The sequence below is a fragment of the Capronia epimyces genome (assembly GCF_000585565.1).
Source record: "Capronia epimyces CBS 606.96 chromosome Unknown aczIQ-supercont1.4, whole genome shotgun sequence".
NCBI lineage: Eukaryota > Fungi > Ascomycota > Eurotiomycetes > Chaetothyriales > Herpotrichiellaceae > Capronia > Capronia epimyces.
In genome coordinates, this window is record NW_006912907.1 from 320,756 (window position 1) to 337,669 (window position 16,914).

General features: G+C 51.8%; 8 protein-coding genes across 8 annotated transcripts; 7 read left to right on the forward strand and 1 right to left on the reverse strand.

Annotated features, from left to right (window-relative positions):
• Positions 1–2,458: 2,458 nt before the first annotated feature.
• A1O3_04735 (uncharacterized protein) lies at positions 2,459–4,694 on the reverse strand (the record flags this gene model as incomplete). The annotated part of the gene is made up of 7 exons (XM_007734863.1): positions 2,459–2,760; positions 2,817–3,037; positions 3,114–3,595; positions 3,769–3,922; positions 4,022–4,065; positions 4,125–4,365; positions 4,480–4,694. The coding sequence occupies 7 exons, from the start codon at positions 4,692–4,694 to the stop codon at positions 2,459–2,461; spliced, it is 1,659 nt and encodes a 552-aa protein (XP_007733053.1).
• Positions 4,695–5,562: 868 nt separating this feature from the next.
• Positions 5,563–6,785, forward strand: A1O3_04736 (alcohol dehydrogenase; the record flags this gene model as incomplete). The annotated part of the gene is made up of 3 exons (XM_007734864.1): positions 5,563–5,724; positions 5,802–6,158; positions 6,300–6,785. The coding sequence occupies 3 exons, from the start codon at positions 5,563–5,565 to the stop codon at positions 6,783–6,785; spliced, it is 1,005 nt and encodes a 334-aa protein (XP_007733054.1).
• A 564-nt stretch (positions 6,786–7,349) lies between these two features.
• On the forward strand, positions 7,350–9,696 carry A1O3_04737 (NADPH-ferrihemoprotein reductase; the record flags this gene model as incomplete). The annotated part of the gene is made up of 3 exons (XM_007734865.1): positions 7,350–9,278; positions 9,338–9,616; positions 9,679–9,696. The coding sequence occupies 3 exons, from the start codon at positions 7,350–7,352 to the stop codon at positions 9,694–9,696; spliced, it is 2,226 nt and encodes a 741-aa protein (XP_007733055.1).
• A 925-nt stretch (positions 9,697–10,621) lies between these two features.
• Positions 10,622–11,122, forward strand: A1O3_04738 (uncharacterized protein; the record flags this gene model as incomplete). The annotated part of the gene is made up of 1 exon (XM_007734866.1): positions 10,622–11,122. One exon carries the CDS (start codon positions 10,622–10,624, stop codon positions 11,120–11,122), a length of 501 nt encoding a protein of 166 aa, XP_007733056.1.
• Positions 11,123–11,761: 639 nt separating this feature from the next.
• A1O3_04739 (uncharacterized protein) lies at positions 11,762–12,471 on the forward strand (the record flags this gene model as incomplete). The annotated part of the gene is made up of 3 exons (XM_007734867.1): positions 11,762–11,868; positions 12,011–12,137; positions 12,292–12,471. 3 exons carry the CDS (start codon positions 11,762–11,764, stop codon positions 12,469–12,471), a joined length of 414 nt encoding a protein of 137 aa, XP_007733057.1.
• A 502-nt stretch (positions 12,472–12,973) lies between these two features.
• A1O3_04740 (uncharacterized protein) lies at positions 12,974–14,194 on the forward strand (the record flags this gene model as incomplete). Its single annotated transcript, XM_007734868.1, has 5 exons — positions 12,974–13,121; positions 13,218–13,384; positions 13,522–13,766; positions 13,879–14,042; positions 14,157–14,194. The coding sequence occupies 5 exons, from the start codon at positions 12,974–12,976 to the stop codon at positions 14,192–14,194; spliced, it is 762 nt and encodes a 253-aa protein (XP_007733058.1).
• A 542-nt stretch (positions 14,195–14,736) lies between these two features.
• A1O3_04741 (uncharacterized protein) lies at positions 14,737–16,515 on the forward strand (the record flags this gene model as incomplete). The annotated part of the gene is made up of 6 exons (XM_007734869.1): positions 14,737–14,906; positions 14,962–15,246; positions 15,315–15,471; positions 15,621–16,096; positions 16,184–16,218; positions 16,295–16,515. 6 exons carry the CDS (start codon positions 14,737–14,739, stop codon positions 16,513–16,515), a joined length of 1,344 nt encoding a protein of 447 aa, XP_007733059.1.
• Positions 16,516–16,589: 74 nt separating this feature from the next.
• A1O3_04742 (uncharacterized protein) lies at positions 16,590–16,823 on the forward strand (the record flags this gene model as incomplete). Its single annotated transcript, XM_007734870.1, has 1 exon — positions 16,590–16,823. The coding sequence occupies one exon, from the start codon at positions 16,590–16,592 to the stop codon at positions 16,821–16,823; it is 234 nt and encodes a 77-aa protein (XP_007733060.1).
• Positions 16,824–16,914: the final 91 nt, after the last annotated feature.

Here is a 16,914-nt window from a genome sequence, read left to right on the forward strand (position 1 = left end):
GCTCCAACTATCTACTGTACTAACTACTCCGTACGTACATTGTACTATCGACCTCCGCTTCCGCTGGCGAGAGCGGCCCCGATAAGGAAACCCCCCGTCAACCAGCGCCTCTGTACTGGAAACCCCCCGTTGGCCCTTAGCCTCCCTCCTCTCTCCTTCCCCTGGCCCCCTTAGCCTTCTTCCTCCGTGCTGGCTCCTGTCTCCTCTCTCTTGTCTCCTCTCTCCTCCCTCCCATGCCGCTGGATCCTGGAGGCTGGGAGCCGGTGTCTCCAGAAGTGCCAATAGACTCTATTCTGACGCCATCAATGTGCCGTCCGTGCCAAAAGCAAAGACTTCGCCCTCACCGCCGAATTGAGACGTGATAGATGGATATTGGACATTGGACCGTCGAAATCCAGCTGCAGAGGTCAGCCCCTGGCCCATTCGAGCTGACAATACTCCGTAGACAGAGAATAGTAAACAGGTGTACGTGTTCTTTCGACAGCGTATCCGGAGGTGGCAAGACTGAAGATCACCTTGTTTACGTTATGGGGGCCGGCTCGACTACAGCGACTGTCTTGAAGTTTCCAAGGAAGAACCGTCAAGGGCTATGGCAATCGCAATCAACAATTCATGAGGTCGTTGTCCTGATGGAGGGAGTATAGTAGTTGTATTATTGTAGTTGTATGTAATAGTGGTGCTGTAGCACGGGGCGGACTAAGGCGAAGATTTGATTCTGTGAAGATTTTGCACGGAGAAGACTTTTCATAGGCTCTACTCTATTACTATAACTCCTAGATGTGATTCTGTAAAGAATTTACACGGTGAGAACTTTTCATAGGCTCTACTCTATTACTGTAACCTCCTAGATATAATTCTATAAAGATTTTACATAGAGAAGACTTTTCATAGGCTCTACTCTCTTACTATAATTCCTCGATCTAGATAGAATATAAAGATAACTACTTACTGACTATACCGTATTGACTGTCAAAATCCAACTATAGAGGTGAACCTTGACCCGTTCGATCTAAATACTCCGTAGACAGTGAATACTAAACAGTGTACCTGTATAGATGGAGCCGCTATAGAATGTACTGTGCTCCGTACATACGAGAGAGAGCATCATTGTAGTTGCATGTATGGTGGTAGCACGTTGGGGACCACGGCGAAACTTTGATTCTACGAAGATTTTACACGGAGAAGACTTCTCCCGAGCTCTGCTCTATTACTGTAACTCCTGGGTCTGCACAGATCACTACTTACTGACTGTGCCGTATCGACCATCATCTATTTATTAGATGGCTGCGGATTAGAATCGTCTCTATAGTAGTATATAATGATAGGTAACGAGCAATTCCAAACATCAAGTTGATCTATATGTCTATGCCTGAGCTCTACTCTAATACTGTAACTCCTAGGTCTAGATCGAATCAATGTCTATATAGAAATTCACTACTTACTGACTGTGCCGTATCGACCATCATCTATCTATTATGTAGCTCGATCATCTTCTATCCATTATGTGGCCAAGGGTAAAGGCTTCACAACAACGAAGCTGCGCATAGTAACGAACAGTTGCGATCAAACAGTTGCGATCGAACAAAAACAAGCAGGACTATAGGAATATGGCCTGTGTGAACGAGAGGAAGTCAGGACAAGAGACGAGGGAGAAGGAGACTAGGGAACTCCTAGAAGGCACCCTTATCCCTAGCAACAATCTGTAGCTCCCAAAAGTTAGGGATAACAATAGGAAGCTGTAGAAGATCATGGATACTTGAGAAACTATAGAAAGAGAAAGAGAAGAAAGGGGATGATTTCTGGAGTATCCGTAAGGGTACACATCGACACGGTAGTAGGTAGGAACTTAGGAAGAAGGAGTAAAGGGTAATAGGTTTTATTCCCTGGAGGGCTTTTCCTATTATGGAGAGTCTGTATAGATACTCCCGACATGAGCTATTAGCTTCTAGGTGTAGAGAATATAAAAAACAAAAAAAATGGCTAAGGATCGGAGCTGCCTTTATAGTAGTATATGATGACAGGTCACGAGCAGTTCCAAACATTGAGTTGATCTGTATGTCTATGCCTGGCCTGAACCCGTATGTCAAAGGATGAAATGTTCCATGTTCTTTATCAAAGGGGTCGCAGAGGGAGCGCATGCTATATAGTATAGTATAGCCTAAAGCAGCCTTCTGGCCACAGGGCCAGGCTGGGAATACCTAAGTTTGCCACCGTAGAGTATATATGTATACTGATTGCTATATTCTGCATACTGTATCTATCTGTACTCTGAATGGTGCTACGGCTTTCCATTTCCACTTCCATTTCTTTGATCTCAAGCTCCAAAGGCCCACGACGCAGTGGCCAGCAGTAATGATTGGTGAGGGTGCTAGTAATAGTCATAGTCATAGTTATCCAGGACGGCGAGGGCCTCCCTGTTGAGTGAGTCTTGACAGGTCGTGCACGAATGATCCCTTCTTCATTCGTACGGAGCCAGGAACCTTCTTGCAGCGGCCAGCTCTCGAGTGATGATGTCGACGTGTGTCTGACTCCGTGGCTTGAAGATACACTTGAACGGCGCGGGACCGTGCAGCAGGCCCTCGACGTAATGATTCGGGTCCAGCTTGACGGGCTTCCCGGTTGCAGGGTCCAAGCCGGGGAGGATGTCGAACGCCCACAGCAGCTTGGCTGCAATGCGCCACTGCGTCCTCTCAGCCAGGTGGATTCCTGGACACATGCGCCGTCCACTGCCATAGCCATAGTGATGTGAGGAACAGTTAGCTTTGGGTTCGAAAACGTACGGCCGCCTTAGCAAGCGGGCGGTCTGAAAGGAAAACACTTATCTCGGTTGCTAAAATCTGCACCCCCGGCGTAGTCGTTGGCCAGCTTGGGGTGGTTGATGTACCGCTCCGGCTTGAATTCATACGGATCGTCATAGCCAAATCGTTCGGCGTGGTGGAGGGCCCATGTGGGAATGAAGATGGTCGAGTCCTTTGGAATCAGCATTCCTTCGTAGAAGTCGTCGGCCGCCACGCGATGGGGGATCCCGACTGGAGCACTATAGAAAGAGAGAGATGGACACGGTCAGCAACATTCTGGTCTCTGGGGACGGGGCGGGAAGAGGCAAGACTCACGCAGGGCGCCATCTCATGCCTTCCTTGATGATGCAGTTGATGTAGGGCAGACGGGCGAAATCCGACCATTCAGGCATCCTCTCTGTGCCGCAGACGGCATCGATCTCTTTCTGCGCCTTTTGTTGCACACGAGGGTTCATGGCCAGGCAGAGGATGAGGGTCAACATGGTGGACGACGTGGTTTCGGCCCCGCCCTCGACGAGCAGGCCAAAGAAATGGTCCAACTCCTGTTTACTCAACGGCGACCCTTTCTCCGTGTACTCATCTAGCAGCTTGTCGGCCAGCGAGCCATGCGAGGTGCGAATGTCACCTCGTCGTCGTCGCTCGTCCACCCGGCTGCGTGCTTCCGACCAAATCTTGTGCATCACGCTGCCCGCGTACTTGGCTCGAGTCTTCCACGGAGAAATGAACTCGGGCAGATACTTGAGAACGGGGAATTCGTCGACCGGTGGATTGGCCCCTGGCTCCAATGCCTCGCCAAACTAAAAAGCCCAAAGGCTATTAGTTACACGCTCACGCCAAATAGGGGAGATGCCTCCTGTATCCTGTACAGGACAGTGGACAGTAAACAGTAGACGGGACATACCTTGTCCAAGGCGTCATAAACACACTGGCAACTTTCGTCAGCTTTCCATTCTTCAACATATCACAAGACCCAAAGAGAAGAACGTACATGACCCCAGAAGTCTTCGTAAGACGTAGCTCGCTGTCCGTACACGAGGATACAGGCAATAGAAGAGGTGAGCCGTTTCATGTGATTGTAGAAATCCTCCGGCTTCGTGACCAGGTCGTTCAAAAGGACTGTCACCCTTTAGAGCAAAAAGGTCAGACGCAGTTCTAAAACCCAAGACAAGACAGACCGCGTCAAGGAGCCTGAATCGGCTAAGGGTTAGGGTTGTTGGACTCACTCGGCGTCTTGGACAGGAGCCACTCGCTCGTCGAGAATCTTGGGCTATAAGCCAGTCAGCAAGTCGAAGTCCGAGACATAGGGAGAGGGGAGTGTGCACGAACCGAGAAATTGTGCGTGGCAATCTTGCGTTTGGCTTTCTGTCGTTCGTGGTGGTCCTGGAACACGAGGCTGTCGCCGTGCGTGACCAGGTCGTTCACATAGCTGTGCGGCCGCTCGGCGTAGAGGAGACCCTTTTTATCCACGAGGTCATGCACGGCTTTCCGGTCATACAGCACAATCACGGTGGACGACGCAAGCTTGAGCGAGTAGATTCCGCCAAACTCTTCGCCCCACTCCTTGAATCTGTACCGTGGTCAGCATCCGCGTCAGAGACAGGCATAGGCAGAGACACGAGCTAGTATGATCCAGGACACACTCTCGATATCGAGGAGACAGAGACTGGAGACGGGCTCTTACTTCTTGTACATGCCCGTAATGGGAATCTGGTGCAAATTCCCCAACAATGGCAAGGTCGGTGGGCCTGGAGGCATCCGCTTGTCTCGTCGTCCGATCTGGAGTGCTCGGTAGATGCCATAGAGGATGACCAGTGCCACGGCAAAGTTCCATGGGCTGGTCTGTTGAATCCTCTCACGGATCCCGTCCAGACTGATGTCGCCCAGTTGAACTGACATGGTGGATTCTGCGAGCTGGACACTCGAAAGGTGGGCGTTAACTAAGCAAGGATTCTCACCCTGGAGAGGGAAAGGTTCTCAAAGAAAAACAAAAAAAACAAAAAAAGGGTTAGTTAACAGTAGTACTGTACTGTGATTCAGTAGACAGACATCCAGAAGAACAGGTTTTATTCCTGCAGGATGAGTTGAGTTGTTTGGATTCGGCTGCATAAGCTGTCGTCAGTCTCAGTGCATTTGTCCGCTTGCTGGCTGGCATATTGGATCCTGGTAGCCGTGCCTTGTCTCTGGACTATCTCAGTATGCATAAACGGTCCGAATTCATCTTGATCATTCCAATCTCATCATAGATGATAGGTGGATGATGGTGTGGACGTGCAGTGTCTTCAGAAGCATCGACGGCCTAATTTCCCTTCCCCATTCCCCACACTAACATCCAACTTCAGGTTGAGGATCACCGACCCCGACCCCGGATATGTCTTGCAGTACGATGACTTCACCTATACCGCCCTGGGGTAAATTGGACCGTGACTTGGTGATGTGTCGCAGGTTAAGCTCGCTGGTTAACCTAGTGGTGGTCGGTTCCGACCAGGTTGCCCAGCGAGTGTCCTAGGGCCAACCCTGGGGGGCTTTTTTCAGTTTCGCTGGGACAAAACTGCTGGATAGATTAAAAGAAGACTTCTGTCTAATTAATCCACCCCCCGTAGGAACAAGTAATTGATACTGATTTCCCCTTTCGAGCATCAAGCGACATCAAGCAATCGCCGCTACAGCAACAGAAGTCGATATGGCGATGCAATATGCCCGGTAAGCTACCCAGCATTCAGAATCAGACCTGGTTTTTATGATTGTGGTCCGTCTGACTGTCTGGATGAACTGTAGTCTGGGCAATTCTGGACTCAAAGTATCCAAACTCATCTTGGGGGCAATGTCGTTCGGAAGCCCGAAGTGGCAGGATTGGGTTATGAACGAGGAAGCCTCTTTACCCATCATAGAGCACGCCTACAAGTCGGGAATCAATACCTGGGACACGGTGAGTCGCACCCCTTCCGTTTCCATCCATTATATTGGATTTCTCGGGCTTACTCAAGTGGGCGCGTCGCATTCCAGGCCGATATCTATTCTCACGGAGACAGCGAAAGAATCTTGGGCAAGGCGTTAAAGAAGTACAAGATTCCTCGCGAAAACGTGGTCATCTTGACCAAATCATACTTTGCTTTGAGCCAGGATGGTTCTCAGCTCCCGTTGACTGAGTGTATGCTGAACGATGGGAACTTGGTGAACCGGGTCGGGCTGAGCCGCAAGAAAATCCTGGATGCGGTTGACCAGAGTGTCGAACGACTGGGCACGTATATCGACGTCTTCCAGATTCACCGACTAGACAGAGACGTGCCGAAAGAAGAGATTATGCGTGCACTCAACGATGTGGTGAACAGTGGCAAGGTCCGCTACATTGGAGCCAGTTCGGTCAGTTACTTCCTCTCCTCCTCTCCTCCTTTACTTGGTCTTGTTGGCCAGTGAATGAACGAGGGCTTGTCGTCGTCATGGTTGTGTTCTGTCTCGCAACCGTAAACATAATATACTGACCTGCGTCAATGACAATGACAGATGGCCGCGTGGGAGTTTCAGCAATTGCAAACGATCGCGGAGAAGAACAACTGGCACAAATTCATCAGCATGCAGAACTACATGAACCTCCTGTATCGAGAGGAGGAGCGCGAGATGCTGCCGTACTGTAAGGATACCGGCGTGGGCATTATCCCCTGGTCGTCCATGGCGAGAGGCATCCTGGCCCGGCCATGGGGATCTAGCACGCGACGCGACGAGACCGATCAACACAAATTGCCCACGGGCGCAGAAATCGTGGACAAGACCATCGTGGGCCGGGTGGAGGAATTGGCAAAGAAGAAAGGAGTGCCCATGAGCGCCATCTCCACCGCCTGGGTTTTGCACAAGGGCGCATCTCCTATCCTGGGGCTCAACTCCAAGGAGAGAATTGACGACGCTCTGGTGGCGTTGCGTGTTCAGCTGACCGAGGAGGAAGTCCGGTATCTGGAAGATCCATATCAGCCGCGTCCTATTGTGGGCTACTAGACTGTACATACTCCGTACACTCCGCACTCCACATTAGCAATGCCGTGTCCGAGACTAAAGCTCAGATCTGCTCTCTGTACATGTATTGTGTGTGGCCAACGGACTGTTTGGGCCTGCAGCACGATCAATCATAATCATTCGGACAGCTTCTCCATAATCATTTGGACAGCTTCTCCATAATCATTCGGACAACTTCTCCATAATCCATCCTAAGTGGCCATCCCCAGAGCATTCCTAGATTGTGCTGGGCGGCTTAATCAGATGGCAACCAGGACGGAAAATCCCCCGCAAGGGGAAATCGAAATTTGGCCGCGGTCAGGACTTCGATGCCTTTGGAGCCGCGGACTTTCAATCAAAGAACTAGGATTGGATTGCGGCCCCTAGAATCGTCAATGGCCCTCGATGGAAGATTAAATACCGAATCAGCTGGCCAATATTTCTGGTGAGAAGCACTGTACTCTCCGTGATATATGTTCGACGTATTCAAGCTTCCCGACGTGACGGAATCTACTCCTCATTCTCAAGCCTCGCCAAGGGGTTTCACAATCAGAGTACAGCGCCGCCATGGCAGACCTAGACCTGGGCCCGAGACTGGGTGGTCTTGATGAATTCACCAAATCTCACCAGGGTGCGGATGGCGTTGGTGGCCTCTCCCAAATCATCCGAATCCTCGATAGAGGCAGATTTCGAACATCTTTCATCGACGATCTCTACACGCCAACTATATTGGTACCTCTGATACTGCTTGTGGTCGGGCTCTTGTCTCTCGCCGCCACCGGACAGCTTCGTCTGGCAAAGAAGACTGAAGAAGTGGAAGATCTGAAACGAGTGGACGGGTTCAAGTCGTCTGGGAGCAACAGAAACATCGTCGAGCATATGAAGACGACGGGGACCAAGTTGGTGGTGTTCTTCGGCTCGCAAACCGGCAACGCACAAGGCCTCGCGTCCAAACTGGCCAAGGAGGGTCAGTCGCGATTCGGGTTGAAGACGCTCGTGGCCGATGTTGAAGACTACGACTACGAAAACCTCGTCGACTTTCCTTCCGACAGCGTGGCCGTCTTTGTGTTGGCCACGTATGGCGAGGGCGAACCCACTGACAACGCGGTCGACTTTTACGAATTCCTCACCGACCCAAACACGGCCTTCTCTTCCGATCGAGAGAGACCGTTGAAAACTCTAAAATATTCCATGTTCGGTCTTGGAAACTCAACCTACGAACACTACAACGCCGTGGTGCGAAAGGTCGACCAGAGCCTCGAGACGCACGGTGCTCGGAGGCTGTGTGCGACCGGCGAGGGCGACGACGGCGGCGACAAAACCACCGAGGAAGATTTTCTGAGCTGGAAAGAGAGTCTCTGGCAGTCGGTGGCGTCCGTCATGGGCCTAGAGGAGCGGGAGGCGGTCTATGAACCGAGCTTCGACGTCCAAGAAGAAGGATCCACGCAGGCCGAAGCATCGCACGTGTTCCTGGGCGAGCAAAATTCCCTACATCTCAGGGGGGAGCAGCGCGGCCCATTCGGGGCGCATAACCCCTTTCTCGCGCCCGTCACCAAGTCGTTGGAGGTGTTTACCGTCAAGGACCGGAACTGCCTCCACATGGAATTCGACATCAGTGATTCCACATTGGCATACCAGACCGGGGACCATTTGGCGGTGTGGCCGATGAACGCCGACGTCGAAGTGGAACGGTTCCTCCGCGTATTTGATCTGTGGGACAGGCGGCACACCGTATTCAGCATCAAGGCGGCCCAGCAAGGGAGGGATCCGTTTCCCACCCCAACCACCTATGAGGCGGCGGCTCGATACTATCTCGAAATCTGTGGGCCAGTGTCGAGGCAAGTCATCGACATCCTGGCGCAATTCAGTCCCAGCCCGGAAGTCAAGGCGGCCATGACCAAGCTTGGTCGCGACAAAGATCATTTTCATCAAGAAGTCACCGGCCAATGTCTCAACTTGGCCCAGCTGTTGGAGACGCTCAGTCCCTCGCAGCCATTCTCGAAGGTGCCATTCTCGGCGCTCGTCGAGGGCCTACGACGTCTCCAGCCACGGTATTACTCGATTTCATCCTCATCACTGCTTCAGAAGGGCACGATTTCCATCACCGCCGTGGTCGAGTCTCGACAAGTGGCTGGGGCTCCAGACACCAGACCACTGTTGAAGGGCGTGACGACAAACTATCTCCTGGCCTTGAAGAAGCAACAGGAAGGAGAGGCCCAGCCACACCCGCACGGCAAGACTTATGCCCTGGAGGGTCCGCGCAACAAGTACACTTCTCGAGTGCCCGTCTACGTTCGACCCTCGAATTTCAAACTTCCCGCGGACTCTTCCCTGCCGGTGATTATGATCGGCCCCGGCACGGGGGTTGCACCCTTCCGCGCCTTCGTTCAGGAGAGAGCAGAACAAGCAAGGTTGGGTCAAGACGTGGGCAAAACCATTCTTTTCTTTGGTTGCAGACGCAAGTCGGAGGATTTCTTGTATGAAAAGGAGTGGGAGGTAAGAACAACCAACATTCCCAACCCGAATCGTTGCGGTCGTACTGATACATAAGACAGGAGTATAAGGCTTTGCTTGGTGACAAATTCCAGCTGTTCACCGCATTCTCCAGAGAGGGCTCGGAGAAGGTCTATGTTCAGCATCGACTGGCTGAGAACGCAGACTTGGTCGCGGAGTTGTTGCAACACAAGGCATATTTCTATGTCTGTGGCGATGCGGCACATATGGCTCGAGATGTCAGCGACACACTGGTCCGAATCATTGCTGAGAAAAGAGCCATCCCGCCGGCCAAGGCCGAAGAGGTGGTTAAATCCATGAGAAATTCCGGCCAATACTTGGTGAGTGCCTTTGTCAAAAGATGGCTATCCTGGTCTTATCTGGTTCTAACTTCCCACTACAGGAGGACGTGTGGTCCTAAAGATAGTGAGGTGCAAGGCACCACATATGAAATATACGATAGAATACAGAATATATAGTAGACTCACGGTGACTTGCGAAAGGATTGGGCTATGTTTAGGGTCCAGGTATGGTATGGTATTATATCGAATGCTATCAGAAGCTCGAATTTATCTTTGAGGCATTCAACCTGTGGTACAGGCTAAGGTTCCCTTCTCCAATTGGGGTATCAATATTGACTAGCTGGTGGATTCCTCTTCCCCACGTTGAATGACCTCACCACCCCGTGAGAGAACAAGAGGACTTCATTGCCGGGCCAGGGGTAGACGACGTACATTGGACAATACTTTGATCGATATTCTACTTGGTGGGTCAGTGACAGTGATTCCTCACCCGAGGTACAGTACAGAGTACAGAAACAGGATGTACTATGGCGGAGGAATTAACTTCCCCTCAATGAAACGGAACGGTACAATTATTTAATGGTTGACTTGCGGTCTAATATATTAATACTAATACTGTCATAGCATCCATGGGCCGTGTATAAGGCCACAAGGAATCATTGCTGTACTGTATAACTAGCCCAAGAAAAGACTCGAGCAACAAAGGAAACACAGCAGTTATCACAGAACACCGCGGCAAGAGAGACATCATGGCACACGGGGCTCAGAAAGGTTGGGTCCAAGACGAGGTAGGCACTGGTCCTGGATCTCCCAGGAAACTCTCCCTGGAGATATTCTCAGTTCTCCATCAACGAACGATCTGAACTGACAGGATGATTGTTTCTTCATGACAGACCGAGTACAGCGGTATCGACAAGACATATGAGTTGCTACACCTACCGAAAAGCCCGGTATGAGAAGGCCCGATTCCAAATCCAAGCCCAGCCCTTGAATGGACGGTGAAAGGATTCGTTCATCGTGCTTCGCAGGACAGCATTGATTGACATGAGCGATACAATACAGGATCACCAGCCGGAATTCGCGAAAGAAGAGCAGGAAATCCTCGAACAGCTGTACAAGGGATGGCTGCGCTACTGGAATAAGGAGTCGATGCACGACCCCGGGGCCAACCAGTCGCGACGGTTCTACAACTTCGAGGAAATGCTGAGCTACGACATGTTCGGCACCACGACGCGAGGCAAGTTCATCGAGCATTTCGAGAACGTGTTCCCCTACTATGTGGACGGGCAGATGGAATACAAAGACCTGGAGATCGTGGTCCTCTCGCCCACCCACGCCTATTCCACCTGTTTCCAACACACCTGGGGCAAGGCCGGCGGCGAGCCATTCAACATCACGTTTCGCAGAACAGGCATCGCCAAAAAGAAGGACGGCCAGTGGAAGTGGATCCACGAGCATCTGTCGTTTCCCGTCGACATGGCCACCAAAAAGGCCGACTTCAACTGTGAGACCGAGGCCTTGGACTCGTTCAAATTCCAGAAGTGAAAGTGAAGGTGAAGGTGAATCATGATCAGAGCAAGAGCAAGAGAATCGAAGCTCGGAGTGCGTGACAAATTGATACGTATATCCAATGAATCAAGTCAAGTCCTGTAACCACCAACCACCTAGCTACTGCTACATGCATACGTAGCTGCTTTGCTATGTGATGACGGCCCGGAAGGAAAGAGAAATCCCCGCCTCCGTCATAAGGCGGGACTCTACTCCCCAGCTCCGGCAGGTCCGACGGGTTAGATGTTAGATGCTCCAGGTCGGGAAGCACACAGTACAATGCATCAGGACAAGTGACAAGTGTGCTTCGATAGACCGCCTACCGCCTCCGCTTACTACGCAGAATGGCGGTCCGGACCGATTACGCTCCAATTGCACGCCTTGGGACTGGACATCCCGCTGGATAGCCACAGCTACGGTATAGGAGGCTCTTCCCTGAACGATCCAATGACAGTGGACGTGAATGCAAGACTGCAATATTGCAAATACTAGTATCTTTCATATACCTTACGACGTACGACGGTCAAATCGAGAACAGCAACAGCATCCCTCGACGTCTTCTGTTCTGCTTGCTTCTTTCCTCCAGAACTCTCATTCAACGACCGACTCCCTCGCAGGCCAGTCCACTCCGATCAAATGGCACCTACCAAAGTCAAGTCCCTGACGGCCGATCAGGTGGTCCAGCACCGAACGAAGGACAGCTTATACCTGGTCATTCACGACAAGGTTTACGACGTGACCAAGTTTATAGATGAACATCCGCAAGTCTTCCTCGTTACTGTTATTGTTCTTGTTGTTATATCGAGTCCCTGTCCCAGATTCCCCCCTCACTCACGTGGCTTGAGATGCTGTTCGCCTGCACCACCTAACTGGTCGACTGTCTAGTGGAGGTCAAGAAGTGCTCATCGATCAAGGCGGCGTCGACGCAACGGAAGCATTCGAAGAGGTCGGACACAGCGAAGAGGCCCGGAAAACGCTGGCGAGTCTCCATATTGGCAATCTGCGACGTCAGGTGAGTGTCAATGCCCATGTCTATGTCTATGTCTATGTCCATGTCCCTATCTACGCCCATGTCTATATCCGGCGGCAGTCCACTGTCTCAACCACAAAACAAACCAACCGTTGTCACCGATTCAATCTCTCACTGTCCTATTCTCTCTATGTAGGCCGGAGACGAAAAGCTACTAGCCGCGTCCGGGAGCGCATTCAAGAGCTACGCCGCCGATACCAAGGGAGGGGTGCCGGCCATTTTCCAGGCCGCGATTGTCTTCGCGGTGGGCGTGGCTGTCTTTCTTGGATGGAGATATCTATTAGATCAAGACGGAACCGCCAAGTCCCAACTGTAAGAGGAGAGGGAGCATGGTTGTTGAGGGCGGAGGGCGGACAAATTGGGTGGGCATTGGGCATTTTGCATATTGCAGACCAAGTTCCTCCGACCCACTAAGACAACGATCGGACATGTAATGCATAATGCACATACATACGGAGTATGTACATACCTTTCTGTTGGAGCCACGAATACTGTGTTTCAAGGGCCCAACTGACCATACCTCGGACGGCAGATTCTCCTGACCGGATTGCCGTGGTATGGACTGTTGGGGTTGGAGACCCTCAATCCCAATTCAAATTAAATAAGCCGTCCCTGGTCTTGTAAGTCTGAGTACCTCCTATCCTACAGTACGACAATCGTCTCCATCAGCAACAAGCAGATTGTCAGGTCCGGTCGGCTCGCTATTCTCATCCCTGCTTTGCTTCTTTGTTGTCAGCCCAGCCACAAGGTTCCAGACCGCACACGACAACCGCCATCTCTATCTACTGGGTAACTCTCGTCTCATCCTCCCCTCCGAAATGCCTTTCAAGGACAAGGTCTACACGGTGACAGGCGCGGCCTCGGGGATTGGTAGATCGACGGCGGTGAGGCTGGCCGAGCTGGGCGCATCTGGCCTGGCGATCAGTGATGTGAATGAAGCAGGGCTGGAGGAAACCAAGCAGTTATGTGAGTATGAGCGCAACTTCTGACATGTGGCATTCTGAATATGTCGAATGTGGCATCCTCGTCGTCGTCGTGGGCTGACCCTGGCGTTGTTTTCAGGTCTCAAACACGGCGCTGTGGTGAGGACAACCAAAGTGAATGTGGCCATTCCCAGTGAGATCAGCGCTTGGATTCAAGACGCCTACGATCATTTTGGCCGACTGGACGGAGCGGCCAATGTTGCCGGCGTCGCAGGTGGCGATGGGACGACTACAGTGGCTACTGTGGTGAGTGTGCCCGATCTCTCCCTCACTCTCTCTTACTCGCTCACCTGCTCCCTCCCTCCCTTCCACACCTCTCATCTCACACTTCACACCTCACACCCACTCTGTCCAATGTGCTTGCCTTCTGAAACCCGCCGCAGGATGAACGAGACTGGAAACGAACCATGGCAATCAACCTGGACGGTGTCATGTATTGCATGCGAGCGCAGCTTCCCAAGATCACCAAGCCAGGCGGCGCCATTGTCAACGTCTCCAGCACATCTGGCCTGCGAGGCCTCCCGCACAGTGCAGCGTATGCCACCAGCAAATTCGGCGTCATCGGCCTGACAGAGTCTGCGGCGGGCGAGTTTGGTAAAGAGGGGGTGCGCATCAATGCAATTCTGCCGTAAGTTATCAAGTCGATACCGTCTGGTTTGGCAGGACCCTACCTAAGGCCAAAAACAAAACAAATGAACACCAGGTTTCTTGGCCTTGGCTGACATGCAGCCGCTTTCTAGAGGTCCGGTCGATACAGCCATCTTTCGGGACGGAGAGGCCAAGGGTCTGTTTGACTCCAAGGTCATGGGAGGCAGTACCTTGCTCGGCCGCATGGGCCATCCCGACGAGGTCGCCCATGTTCTCTGCTTCATGCTGAGCGACGAGGCGTCCTTCGTGACCGGAGGTAAGTTTGACCCTCCCCTCCCCTCTCCTCCCCCACCCCAAAGATCGTCCAGGTACCTGGTACGGTACCGTAGATCCGGGTTGCATGACCATGATGCTAATACGCCGCTCAAAGCTCACTGGACCGTCGACGGCGGTTACGCCGCATGCTAATGGGCTTCAAGACATTGGTGAGAATGTGGGAGGAATTCGTTGAGTAGTGGAGATAGTGAGGGAGGGATCATAAGTCAGTGGGGTTACAGTATGTATTACCGTAGCACCGAAAATCATTCGATCGAGAATACAGACTCCTACTGTACTTTGTATGGCATATCAGTAGTATCCAAATCGTCCGGCAGGCAAAGGTTGGCTGCCATGGCTTAATTGCTGTTGCGGAGAAATTACAGTACAGGGATGTTTGGGGGTCCCGTTCCCTGTTCCCGTCGCCATAAACTCGAGCGACAAGTATCCCTACTGGATGGTGGAACGGGTGTGGAACAGTGAAATTAGTCCGCGCCAACGTCCATCACGTAGGGACTGTACGCCGTACATAAAAGAAGGTTGGCCATACATATGATAGTCAAACGACCGAATAATAAATGCCATTCTTGAATTGATAAGTGAGATCCAGTCTGGCATCTGGGAGTCTGTCTGTAACCAAGAGACAAGACCGCAATTCGCAGTGCCTTACATAGCACTGCTGTGCTGTCACCACCATGGCTCATCAGGTTTCATTCCTCTACACGGTCGTGGCCTTGGTCGTCGCCTATGGCATCTATCGTCTCCTCCAGGTTGGCCGACGAGACCCGCGGATGCCCAAGGGGCCTCCTACATTGCCGATTCTGGGTAATTTCCACCAGATCCCATCCAGTGGAATGTACCGACAGTACGTGTCACGTCCATTGCACACTCTTGACTCTTGAGGCTCAGTCAAAGCGCAGGTTTCGGGAATGGGCCAAAGAGTATGGCTCTGTCTTCTCGTTGAAGTTCGGTCCTTCGAGCATCATTGTCCTCTGTGACCGTGAGGCGATCCACGAACTCCTCGACAAGAAAGGAAGCATCTATTCGGATCGACCGACGACCTATGTCGGCAACCTGCTGACCAAGGGCGACCACATTGCTATTTCTCCCGCTGATGCCATGTGGCGAGAGAAGCGGAAAGTGATTGCGCATAACTTCTCGCCGAAGATGCTGGACGAGAAGCATTTCAAGGTCCAGGAGGCCGAGTAAGACAGCGATCCTATGTTCCTGGAGCAACATAGTCCTAGCTCAGCTGACTGTAATTCTCTGATAGGGGTATTGTTTTGATGAACGACCTTCTGAGAGACCCCGATAACTTTTTCAACCATATTCGTCGGTACACCGCGTCGGTGGCTGCCACTTTGGTTTATGGCCAGAGGGGGGCGACATTTGATTCTTTTTGGGGCCATGTTCGTGAACCCTCCCTCGATGTCAATAATGAAGAGCGCTGACCATGTCTCAGGGAGTATACACCGTGATGGAACAGGTATGTACTATATGTATAAAGAAAGACCTGTTCCTTTTGGCTTTTGGGATCTGCGGTGATTGGACTGGAAGGCTGATGAGACGAACGATCTAGTGGACCGAATGTATGGAACCTGGAGCCAATCCTCCCGTGGATGAATATCCACTGTTGAAACTGATCCCCAAGACCTTCGCCCACTGGAAGAAACGTGCCCTTCGGGCCGGAGAGACCATGGACGCGGTGTGGACACGAGCCCGCGGCATTGTCGAGGCCCGGAGAGCAAAGGGCGATAAGCGCGACTGTATTGCCGACCGGCTGCTGGATGAGTACAACGAGAAAGGCTTCCCGATGAGTCAACACGCATTCAACAACCTCATCGGCGAGCTGGTGGAAGGCGGTGCCGACACGACGTCGGCCCAGTTGCTGACCATGGTTCTGGCTCTGGCACGGAACCCATGGGTGCAGAAGAAGGCCCGCGAGCAGATTGATCCCCTGTGTGGCACGTCTCGATCTCCTCGATGGGGAGAAGATTTTGCCCAACTTCCCTATATAAACGCCATCGTCAAGGAAGGCATGAGATGGCGTCCGGTGTAAGCTTCCCCATATTGCCCCGTCCTTCTCCTTTCCTTTTTCCTTGTCTTTGAATTTGGTTGACTGATTACAATTGCGCCATCTAGAGCGGTGACGGCACTTCCTCACAAAGTTCGACAAGGTAGGTCGCAACCCCTGAAGATTGACCTCCTGTCAGGTCAGCATCGCAATTGGACAGTATTGACTGGATTCCTCAGATGACTACTACAAAGGAATGCTCATCCCTAAAGGATCCACCGTCTTCATTCCGACCTGGGCAATCCATCACAACTCCGAGTTTTACGAAGATGATGAAGCCTTCAACCCGGATAGGTTCTTGAACTACCCAAAACTGGCCAGTGAGTATGCAGGAAGTGCCAATTGGAAAGACCGAGATAAGTACTGTTCCAACCCACCTGTCGTCGCTCTTTTCGACTAACATTTTCTGCACATCATTATGGTTACGGCGCTGGCCGTCGAGTATGTCCTGGGATGCACTTGGCCGAGCGCAACATGTGGCGGATCACTTCCAAGCTGCTCTGGGCTTTTGACATTAGCGAGCCCATTGATCCGGCCACGGGCAAGACAATTCCACTGGATCCGAATGCTTATAACCCTGGCATCACGCAAGCGCCCCTGCCGTTCAAGGTTAGGATTGTCCCTCGAAGCAAAGAACACATGGCTGCGCTGCAAAAGGAACTCAGGTCTGCTTTGGACTTTCTTGCGCCATTCGAGTCCAACGAGTAAAATGTGGTAGCTGCAACGTTGTGATGGAAAGACATACTGCTGGCGAAAAGGAATTTCTGGAACCTGAATATCGCTGGGGACTTCTGTATCA